This window comes from Heloderma suspectum, chromosome 3 (assembly GCF_057233095.1).
Source record: "Heloderma suspectum isolate Gila_16-S chromosome 3, 16-S_ref, whole genome shotgun sequence".
Lineage (NCBI taxonomy): Eukaryota > Metazoa > Chordata > Lepidosauria > Squamata > Helodermatidae > Heloderma > Heloderma suspectum.
The window spans coordinates 229,251,343-229,263,375 of NC_139460.1; the positions used below are offsets into that span (position 1 = coordinate 229,251,343).

Here is a 12,033-nt window from a genome sequence, read left to right on the forward strand (position 1 = left end):
TGAAATATTTGGACAGTCTCCGGCTGGGTTAATGCTCTTCAGTGTTCATTTTCTTTACAATATCAGTCCTTGGATTGGATTCAGCTTTTAGGTGTGTGCAACTGCGCTGGCAGAAATTGATTTCTCTGTCCCCTCCTCACCAAGGCAGCCCCTCCAGCCCCCTGAAAATGCTACATACATAAAAGGCCAGGGGACTAGGGTGAATAGTGAATAGGGTGAACTGTGGTTCAGGGGGAAGGTGGGATCCCTGAAAATTGGGCAGAGGAAACTTCCGTAAGCAGAGCCCTTCCATCCATGGAAGGCAGATCCTGGATCCAATCCCTTGTGTTCCACGTCATTCTATCTCAGTCCAACAAGGAATATAAAAGTGACAAATAAATAACAATATAAAGAATTAGGTCCTGTTCCCAGACACTTCTATGAATTCCCTCAAGTTCCATAACATGGCAGGCATCTTCCAAATGCCAGATCACACTCAACTAATGTTTTAACATGCACATCAGAATCACTTGAGTAACAGCACAATCCTATGCATAACTACTTGGAAGTCCTATGGGGATCAATGGGATTTATTCCCAAATAAGTATGTATAGGATTGCAGTCAGAATGGCTTTGGATAAAATGTGTAATAATAACGGCTAGCAAAGCATTTCATATATTTGACCTTGGCATTCTTCTTGGCTGGCATTTTGCACAAATGAATGGTACCAATGGAGTGATGTAAAGTTCTGTTTCATCATCTGGAAAAGTTGTATTCATGCTGGACAAACTTTGTTTTCTGAAATTGCCAGCTGGGCCAAGGAATGGCAGCTGCTGCGTTCATCCTCACTTCTCTGGTTGAAGACAGTAACACGTGCTGCTACTGTGGACACCTCTCCTCCATTTTTGGTGTGTGTTGCCCTCTCTGAAATCACTGGATTCACATTGGAGTCTATAATACCTTGGCCACTGCATCGGAACAGCTGGATTATACAATTCCGGAACTAGAAATGAGATCACAAATGACTATGATTGGAATTCATCGATATATTTCAATATTTGTATGTACTAAAAAAGGTTTATATTGTATCATTAGTTTCAACAAAACGAAGGCACTATTGGTGGGTAATTCACCTGTTCAGGATGATAGGGTTCAACCTGTTCTGTATGGGGTTGCATTCCCCTAAACAGGACTGGCCTATGAGACAGGGTGAATCCCCTGCCTCCGGCAGCGGATCAGGAAGGCAGTAGATCGTGTATCCCCCACCAACACCACCAGGAGGGCCTCTGCCCACACACGCACACACACACACACACACACGCACAGGCACCAGGGCAGGTGGGCGATCCAGACAGCCCCGCCGACCACTCTTTTGCTGTTGCAAATGTCACAACAGAGAGTTCACCAGGCCCAGATGCCTTGCTCTGAGGGGTCATTCCTCAGAGTGAGGCACTGTGGGCAAGATGGCCCTGGTGGCTGTCTGTGCTGTGGAAGAGTAGCACTGGTAGCAAAGGGGGTGACAGTGCATGTCTTCCTGCCTCAGACAGTGGGAAAGCTTGCCCCTAAAGGATCAGGTCCATATTCATAGACTATTGATACAGCTCCATCACTAGAGGCTCAGATCTGTGATATGCAGCATCTTCCACCAGCTAAGGCTGATATTCCAGATGAGGCCCTTCCTGGGTGGATAGCATTGACATGGCTATCCATACTATGGTAAACTCCAGTTTATGCTACTGCAGTGCATTGTACATGGGTGATTTTGAATATGGCCTGGGAAGTACCATTAGAGCAGAATGCAAATGGAGGTTGCTAATGGGGACTAGTCCATTGAGAATACATCTCACCAAGGCTTAACTAGCTCCGCTAGCTCCCAGCCCATTTCCAAACCCAATTCAAGTGGCTGATGCTTCCTTTTAAAATCCTACATAATTTAACATGTAAATAGATGGGAACAGTTAATTAAAAACAAAATGTGAAAGCAAAAACAAACAGAAATCTTCCCCAGGGACTTGGAATCAATTCAGTTTATATACCCCAACCGGAGACATACAGTACCTGATTGTTCATAAAGACATAGATAATTGGATTATAAACTGTAGCTGTTTTTGAAAAGAAAGCTGGGATTGCAGCAAGCCGCGGATCCAATTCAATAGACGGATAGGCTGTGACCAAGACTGAAAAGGCTGCGTATGGAGACCAGCAGATTAAAAATGCAAAGATCATAATAACAACCATTCTAGTAACTTGTCTTTCAGGCTTTCGCGTAGAACCTAATCTGCCTTGAGTATCTGAAACCTGAAAGAAAGAAAGAAAGAAAGAAAGAAAGAAAGAAAGAAAGAGGAAGAGGGGGGAATCTAATCAAGAGAACCAGCAAAGTAAGGATTTCAACCCAGAATTCATCAATAAGTGAGGATACCATTTTGATTCAGTAGTGAAAAGCAATATGAATTGTTATTTTACTTGCAAAACATAAATCAGAGCCCAGCCCACAGCAAGACATTTAAGGAGGGCAATTGCAGGTGGGACTAAATGTACACTGGATGGTTATCATCCATTAAGGCCAAACAGAAAGAATTCCAAATAAATAAATAGTCTGATGTGGTTAGATTATCATTTAGTTCAATAGTTTTCAGTTTAATACAATACAGATTGAACACCTGACTCAAATGCCCCCAAGTAGTGACTTTGACTAATCAGCCAGAACACAGAGAGGAAGGGGCAGGTTTACGTCTTTACAATTTAGTAGACTACTATTTTCCTTATGAGCTAGAGACTTGTTTTGTCCATAAACAAATGAATAAGCAAAGGGTTGGCTCCAGACTTAGGCATATTTCAGAGTAGAGCTACTGAAATCAGTGGGACTTAAATAACTATGATTTAAGACCCACTGATTTCAATGGGTTTATTCTCAGTATGCATAAGTCTGGATCCAACCTAAAGATTGGTAATATGTGTTAGATCCTCATTGAGTTGGGCTGGATGACCTCCAAGGTCCCTTCCAACTCTATGATTCTAAGTCCCTGGCAGATTCCCACTATGTGACTACAATCTTGAGAAGAGCTTTGAGAACTAAATAAAATTGCCCTTATAACTCATGCTCAACCAGAGTGAAGTGGAATACAGATATTCAGATGGTGAGGCCAAGTCTTCTTAAGAGGGATGACCTTAGGAAAAAAGGAGGAGATTCCTATTATCTAGAGGGGACATGCCTCCCCTTCTTTCTGTCAGCGTGATGAGAAAGACCTCTGTCATCTCAGAGAATGTGCCGCATGTTCAGAGCTGCATGGCACTCCTTTGTGAAGGTAGCATCTGGTTGTGAAGAAAAGGCATGAGTGAACATTTCAAGGATCTGCCTTTGAGCTTCTCTTCTGCTATTTCGACAGATAAGGAAACCCCTTTGTCCAAGTCCAGCTGAAGTTGGTCATGATGACGTCCCATTGAAACCCATAGAACACATTAGTAGTCACAACTAACCTAAGTCTCATTGGATTTAATGGGACTTTGCATAATATCTAACTTTAGATGGCTTAAAACTAAAACATTTATGTTCCAAATTACTGTCCTGCCACCATCTGAGCTACGGTCAGCAGGAACGTGTAACAGGGCATTGCAGTGGTCATGCTGTGGAATTCCAGGAGATCTGCCTGAGAGCCAGTGTGGCAGAGTGGCTAGGATGTCAGACTAGGGCTGGGGAGACAAAGGTTCAAGTCCCCACTCAGGCATGAAGCTCATTGGACACCTTCAGGCCAGCCACCTTCTCTCAGTCTACTCTACCTCACAGGAATGTTGTGAAGATAAAGTGGGTAGGAGGAGAACAATGTATGCTACCTTGAGCTCACTAGAGAAGTGGCAGGATATAAATGGCAAGCAAGAAACAAAATGTGCCTGACTCCTCCTTGATAGAATTCCAATGCCATCAGAAGGCTTGTTGTTGTTGTTGTTGTTGTTGTTCTAGCAGGCCTTCAGCTTGGCCGATGAGTGAGGCTGAAATCCTATGTACCAGGCTTTCCCAACCTGGTGGCCTCCAGATGTCTTGGTATTCTTGACCATTGGCCATGCTTGCTGGGGCTGGGGCTGATGGGAGTTGAAGTCCAAAAAACTGGAGGGTGCCGAGTTGGGGAAGGCTGCTACGCACACACCCATTTCACTCAGTGTTCATTTCACTCAGCACAGCTTACATCTGAGAGGCACAACACATTCACAATGCAATCCTATGCACATCTCTTTAGCACTAGATGTGCAACTGATCCACATACTCTGTGGTTCAAATGGGCGCTTCTCAATAGTGCAGATCCAGTGTTAGCATTTGCATTGTGTCAGGAGTGGCACCACTTTGTTGTTCAAATTGCTGTTCAGCTGAGCATCTGGATGAGGGATGTATGGATTGTGTAAAATCCATTCAATCTGTGTTTCACAGGTTGTCAGGCACCTTTTGTTCCATCGTCCATCCATCGATGGAATCAGATTTTTCTTTGTTTCCAAATTTGTGTAAATTCACATTTGCACAAATGTGCACTTGCAAAAATGCCAATTTCCACAAAAACATGCAAATTCCCCCAATATGTCAATTTTCCCACTTTAGCGTGTGGGAGAAATGTGCATTTTGGCCAGTTTTTTTTTTATTTTTTTGTGCATTTTTCTACAAAGAAATTTGCACAAAATTCCTGAAGGTTAAAACATGGTGCACAAGTTAGCGGAATCCACCGACAGGAATCCATCGTGGTGGAATCCATGGTCAGATTCATAAATATCTGAACTCATTTGCTTCTGTTGTGGATTTCTCCGAATTCCCTAATCTGGACGTATTCAGTACGATCCTGACCTAGGGATCTGCTCTAATCTAGGCACAGGCTAAGATGTGCACAATGACTAATTAACAGCATCTAAAATAAGATCCTTTAACACAAAAGATGGTGGCCTGAAGTTTCACTGCAATTCATATTCCTTGTAAATGTTTGCACCTACCTTTCTAAGTTTCTGCATCAGTTTCCCATAGGATACCAAAATCACCAGTAATGGCAGTATGAAACAGGTTGTGAAGAATGTAATAATGAAAGTATGATCATTGTAGTCTCCAGAATACCTAGAAAAACCACGCAAGGTTTTAAGGTTCTATCTGATTAGGACTGCTCAAATCAATGTGGCATTCCTGTATGGTCTTACCAGTTGGGTTCACAGGTCGTTCCAATCTTGCTGGTAGTGTAGCTGCTCCACCCCATTGTAGGAGGGATGGTCCATATAAAGGAGAAAACCCACACAAAGGCTATTCCCGGAGCTGCATGCTTGCCCTTGATGCGCATATTTCCCAAGGGGCGGCAAATCACGATATAGCGCTCAAAGGCAAGCAGGGCAAGTGACCAGAGGGCAACTATTCCTGTAATGAGAACAAACATAAGTGTAAGCATGAGTAAGAATATGCACTATTAGAGAAAAAGAAAAGAAGTCAGTATGGTGCAGTGAACAGAGCACTAGGCTTTGACCAGTGAGACCTGAGTTCAAATTCCTACTCAAATGTAAGCTACTGACTCAATGTAAGCTCTCTTACAGAGCCAGACCACTGGTCCAGTATTGTCAACCACTGACTGCCAGCAGCAATCCAGGGCTTCAAGCAGGGGTCGTTTCCAGCTCCACCTGGACATGCCAAGGGTTGAACCTGGGACCCTCTGCATGCAAAGCATGTGCTCTGCCACCGAGCTACAAGTCCTCAACCATGAAGGTCCTGGACTGACTTTGGGACAGTCATTCTTTCTCACAGGATGGTTGCGAGGATAAATGGGAGGATATATCTGCCACCCTGAGCTCCTTGGAGGAAAGATACATTCCAAATGTAATCAATGAAATAATGGCTCCACAACATGTACTGTCCGGAAGCAAATATCAAAACGTAAAACAGCCTTACTGCATCAGCCTAATGATTTGATTGTGATGAATGTGAGATTTGGGGTTGTATCCAACGTTAGTCTAACTTGAGTCCCATTCACTTCAGTATGTCTACTCTAAAAGGGATTAACATTGGATACAATCCATTTGAAGAAGTATACAGCACAATATACACTCTCAGTACTGCATTACCCACACAGTGCAGTGAGGGAACCTGGGATGGGACTTAGCCACAGCAACTTCCATCACTGCAAAAGGCAGAGGGTAGAAGTACATATGATAAAAACACAGGGCTGCCACTGAAAACAGCATCTCCATGTTAAGTTTTCCTTCTCCTCCTCTGTAATATGTAACACTGACCCTTTATGCTGACATCATCAGGTTGGGAACATTACACTGCACGTCATTGGCTGCCACTTGCAAGAGTGGAGAAATGCATAAGAGGGCAATGTAGGACATGGGGCCAATTTTACTAAACATTACGAATGGGGGGAAAGAACCTGTAACACAGGGATACCATTTTCAGCAGTAGCTTTATGATTCTTATCATGCATCGTTTTGCCCTGAGATCCTGGATCACATTAAAGCTGTCTTGCAAATACATACTACTCCCTCTCATATGTGATCAATATCTAGACTGGCCTTTTGTTAGGAACATGAAAGGCAGGGATTTTTTTACTTTGGGTAAAGTAACTCAATTCCAATATAGAGGAATATCTTAAACACTGGTACTCATTCTCTTGGATGCCAGGCTAAGTTAACGGAAGGAGGTCTACAGAAGGAAACTTGCCAGTTCCCGCATCTTTCCCACTACAACCACCTAAGCCCCCATCCTCTCTGGAGGATCAGGGACCCTCCAGAACAAAGTGAGATGGGGCATGGGGGGGCTGCTGGGGGAGGGGGAGGAAACTTTATTTCCATTTACATCTTTAAGGGCACAATCCTATACAACTCCCAGTATCCTGGCTGGGAAATGCTGGGAGTTGTAGGACTTTTTTCTGTCTGAACATGCATAGGATTGCACCTTAAGTTATCTTAGCATCCAAGCCATTATTATTCTTAGCAACATTATTAGTATTATTATCATCTAATGTTTCATTCACTTAATTTAATAAAAGACATCAAAAATACATTCCTTTTAGAACTTAGCTCACGAACAACTTCTTTCTTTCTTTGTGCTTCCTTCTTCATGTTTCTTTCCTTCCTTCCTTCTTTCCTTCCTTCTTTCCTTCTTCTGGCAATGATGTGTGCTTACCCAGTTAGTGGCTTAATCTCAAGTGAATTCCAACTACTGAAGAAACAGTCACCTGGGCCATGTTTCCATGACATTAGAAGGAGAAGTGAATGGAAGAGTACCAGATTTTTTTTTAAAGAATCAGCTTTGCTGCACTTTGGTCCATGCAGGGCTCCACAAGCAGGTTCTCCGCACCAGTAAAAAACACTTCACAGAACATACTTCCTGGTGGGGGCGGGGTGGAGTGAATGTCATCTGACTGGTAGGGGCTGCTCAGCCAATAAGAGAGGTGCCCCCGCCTTTCTCCTTTCCCCTGAAAGTCCAGATGCATCTGCATTTCAGGAGCAAGCCTCATTGAGCACAATGGGAGTTACTTCCGAGTAGACACATATGCTTGTGCTGGGAAAGAGGGGAGGAGGGGAGAACACACAGATGGGAAAACGGTCCTCCTTTTAACCTGTAGGATCTCTATAACAAAGGGTCTAAGTATCTACTTCCTAAGGTAATAAACCAAACAAAGGAAAATCGGAGCCTAAGATGGCACTTTACTGCACTTAGAGAACTGGGATTTATAAACTGTGCCATGTCAATTGAGGGGGATCTCTGTAAGTTCTGATGTGGGCATTCAGAGGGCAAGCCTCATTGACCACAAGGGGAGTTACTTCTGAGGAGACACTAATTGGTTTGTGCAGGGACGGGAAACACACGGGAAACACACAGGAAACACCCCTTGACCGGGGTCACAGTGAAAGGCACACCCCTGGGCAGGGCTTGCATACCCGAGGTAAATGTGGGAGTTGGGGCACACAGAAACTATACACAGAAGCTTTTTCCCCCAGCTTGAGGAAAAGAATCAGACCTTAAGCAGTCTCAGGAAATCCGGTTTTTCCCTGATAAGCTCCGGGGTGGCTGCCGGATGGCCACGATGTCATGGATCCCTAACGACCTCAACACGCAGCTGGCTCAGAGTAAATCGCTGGTGGAAATACCCCCCTGGACTCTTTTGTGGCCTCATTTGCGGGTTTTTTCACATACATTTCCCTCCACATATGTTCGTGCCAAAACACATGCTGGTTCTATACTTCACACATGATGATATCACACACCACTGCTATTATCTCAGTATAGGAAAATATCATGTGTAAAGCAGATACAGAACATAGAAGGACCCTCTACTGCTTTCTCCCTGCCCTTAATCCTCTTTGCTCCTACAAGAGTCCTCTAAACCAGGGGTGGGTGGAAAGTAGATCTCCATTAGCCATGCTGGAAGGGGCTTCTGGGAGCTGAAGTCCCAAACATCTGGAGATCTACCTTCTGCCCACCCTGCACTAGACCAACCTTCACCAACCTGGTACCCTCCAGATATTTTGGAATTCAACTTCCATCAGCCCCAGACAGCATGCTCAAGTTTCAGAAATTCTGGAAATGCTTGCACCTTGGATAGCTCCTTTAGAGTCCTGACTGCTTCTGAGTGAAACCCAGAGCAGATTCACTGCCCCACTGACATCGGAGTCCCCAGCCTCCACTGCTTAATTGTTATCCCAAAACCTTATAGGGTTGCTATGAAAAGAACATGGAATTTCTATTCATAGCTCCATGTAAGATGGGGCAACCCCATGTTTCATCCCACTATTGCACTGAAATAGCTACGTGAACAGAGGTAGTGCAATTTACTGCTAAATGTAATTTAGGGGTAAACTAACACTGTTGGAAAAGAGTGCTCAGATAATATGACATTTACTGGGATTTGGTGGGTAGCAGAAGGAGTTCTCTTTGGGTAACCTTCTATGCAGAGTAATTGACCAATTAACCAGATGAAGCACCGCAGTTAATCAACTAAGAACACTTTAATTGGTTCATAGCCCTGAGTTTCAACACTGTTATTTGTCACCGAGCCATACTTCAACATTATCGCTTCAAATCATAAAAGGTTTACTATGAAAGTATGCCTCATTCTCCCCCCCCCCGCAACATCATTCCCCCGCTCCCAAGCACACCATTTTCCTTCCGATATTTTCAAAGAGATCAATCTCTATTCAGAAGTGTGTTTTTATAAAAGGCACTGGCCTTCTGGGTATGCTTTCATTTGGCATCATGAATGAAGATCACTGCTAGCAAATGCTGCTATGTACGTATGTATCATTAAATAAGCAACCTCAGTGACAGCAAGTGCAACACAAACTCAGCAATTTTAGCAAGGCACAGCACGTGCATAGACAAGACCCTTCCATCGGGACCTCCGGGTACAAAACACAGCCGCATTTGAGAAAGGTTATTGTAAGAGTTGCGAAGATAGAAACTTTTCCGCTTACCAAAGAACGTGACTGCAAATCCTTCCAACACGCACGCCCAGTGGCCCATATAAAAATAACCCTTCAGGTTTGTTAAAAAGCTGATTGTGCCCCCAGTCAGTGAGACAAGGAAATCGGCCACAGAGAGGTTCACGATGACATAGTTGAGAGGCTGCCTCAACTGCTTGAATTTCAGAGTCACGAGGATGACCATGAAGTTTTCAGACAGAGACAAGGAAGTCACCACAAACATCAAGGCAGCGATCAGGTGGAAGTTCCAGGGCTCGATGAAGTCCAGAGGATGCAAGAATGGGTCCCAAGGTGAGGGAGCTAGAAGCAAAGATTCATTGTCAAGTTCTCTCATCAGCTTATCCATTTCTGCCTTTCACCGTAGAAGAGCCAAGTGGGTTGGGGAGGATTAGCACATCAAATCAGCAGTGTTCTTATTCCTAAAATGGAATTTCTTCTCTAGAGTACGACACACCAAAGACTTCACACTCTTGCACTCAAAATAAACTCTAGCAAAAGAAAGTTCTGAACAGAGAAGGGTTTGGCGCTTGCAGTAGGATCAAGTCTAAGCCAGTGAGGCTCTGAAAAGCAATCTGGTCCCCTTCACTCCCTCTCTCCTCGCAGCTGCCACTGCCTCCAAACCAGCAAGATGAAAGGAGCAGTGGGGTTTCTCCTTGTGATTCTTCAGTGACAGCCAACAGCAGTGCCGGAATGGCCACAGCTGCATCTGTTCTGGAGGAGGAGAGAGGAGGCTCAGGCACTCCTGAGTGCTTACCAGAATCCAGGAGAAGGAGCAACCCCTTCATTTGGAACAAACATCAGGGAAGGAAGGATCCCTTCCTTTCCTCTCTCAGTGCTGGAAACGGAGCAGAGGGGAGGCTTCTTTCTTTCTGCCAGGTCTGCTAGAAAGAGGGCTGACCTGACCGGACAGCATCACAAAGGCAAAGGAGGATACCTGGCCAGGTATCAAATCAAGGACCTCTTTGTAAAATGATGGCACCATGAATACAGTAGTACCAAATGCCCACAACTGAGTTAAAGCAACGGCTGTCAAAGTTTTCAGACATACTGCAGAGTGGCAGACACAACATTCTGTGTATTGTCTGCTGTATTTTCTTCCTGTGCTGTAATTTATTTTAATAAAATAAAAAAAAAATTAAAACACACACATGCTCATCTCCATAATCATAAAAAGAACACCCTCTCCCATTTATTCAGAAGATCCATCTTATTCTCACTGAATTCAGCCTCTCAAGATGAGGTACTGATTTTTGGACAGGCCATAGAAGAATCTGCCCCTGAGACAGAACGTCTCTTTCTCCAGACATTTGAAACATTGGCCATAATTTATGGGTGCCAGCAAATCTCAGAATAACTTGGCTCTGGAGAGCTTCTTCTTGCCCTGCATATTTGTTTTGGCCCACACAAAATTTGTGTGGAGGGTCCTGGGTAGTTCTCTATGCCATGGTGTGACCCTGGTCTTGATGCCACAAATGGGACCTTCGCACCATGCTTTACCTACTACCAGTGGGGAGGCAGGGCTAGGATTGGGAGGCAGCATCATAGGCACCTGCCAAGGCTTATGCCTTGCATGGGGGTGGGGGTGGGTGTACACTGCTAATCCTTGGAGCCCCCCGGGCCTGATGCTGCCCATTGCTGCTCTCCCTGAGGGTGCTTCCAGACAAAACTTTTATTGTGCCATCGCCTTCCCTCATTCATGGAATTTTCCAGACAATGTTGTCCTCCACTTGTAACCTTCCCATGTTTTCCCACCATATCCTCCATCTTTTTTTCTTACCATGGAAAACCCTTTAAGAAAGCGGGGGGGAGAGATGAAGTAATGGAACAGTGCCTTCTGACTGTTAGCACAAGGACCCCTCCATCTGGAAGCACCCTGACTGACTGATCCAGCAGCACCAGGAGGGAGTACAAGGAGTTGTTGTTGTTATTTAACCTTCTTAGACACATTTCTCAGAAAAAGACTTGAAGTGTCTTGCAACAGAGATTAAAAGATACAAACATTTAAAACAATTTAAAACAGCTAAAAACACCAAGTTCTCTCCCTCTTGGTGGCTACACAAGCTAGGCTCAGAGAAATGGGGCAAGCAGTGTGGTGTAGTGGTTAGAGTATTGGACTGGGACTCAGGAGATCTGGGTTCAAGCTCCGACTTGGCCATGAAGCTCAAGGGGTGACTTTGGGCCTGTCACTGACTCTCAGCCTATCATACTTCACAGGGTGGTTGTGAGGGCAAAACGGAGAGGAGGCTCAGGAAAGCCACCTTGGGTTCCTTGGAGGAAAAAGAAACAGGATATAAATGTAATAATAAACAAAATATATAAGCAAATGGGCAGTGGGGAGAAGGAGGAGGACCTACTCAAAGAAGGGGACTCACTGAGGGCATATGGCCCTAGACCCTCCAAAGTCTAGATCCACTTTGGGGAGGGCAGAGAAGCCACAAGCTTCTCTGAAGTGTGAAGGCCAAAGACGTCTCCTGCACAAGTGGTGGATCTGAGGAAACTAGAAACGATGGGAGGTTTCTATTGCCACATATGAAAAGGATAATGATCCGCCATTTCTCCCTGCGCTATGCTTATCCACTTGTGACTAGGCTGCAGTAATGTTGAGTAGCACTGCC

General features: G+C 44.6%; 1 protein-coding gene across 1 annotated transcript; it reads right to left on the bottom strand.

Annotated features, from left to right (window-relative positions):
• Window positions 1–755: 755 nt before the first annotated feature.
• Window positions 756–9,764, bottom strand: LOC146350869 (opsin-VA-like). Its single transcript, XM_084845655.1, has 5 exons — window positions 9,410–9,764; window positions 5,147–5,357; window positions 4,949–5,066; window positions 2,039–2,278; window positions 756–983 (listed from the first exon to the last, which is right to left on the bottom strand). Exons 1-5 carry the CDS (start codon window positions 9,762–9,764, stop codon window positions 756–758), a joined length of 1,152 nt encoding a protein of 383 aa, XP_084701781.1.
• Between the last annotated feature and the right edge of the window lie 2,269 nt (window positions 9,765–12,033).

Bases quoted from the DNA above. Each gene is read 5' to 3' on its own strand.
- LOC146350869 (XM_084845655.1), bottom strand. From the start codon at position 9,764: ATGGATAAGCTGATGAGAGAACTTGACAATGAATCTTTGCTTCTAGCT. The intron at 5,358-9,409 runs GTAAGCGGAAAA...TTCTCATTACAG, and splicing joins ATTTGCAGTCACGTTCTTTG to GAATAGTTGCCCTCTGGTCA. The intron at 5,067-5,146 runs GTAAGACCATAC...TGGTTTTTCTAG, and splicing joins ACGACCTGTGAACCCAACTG to GTATTCTGGAGACTACAATG.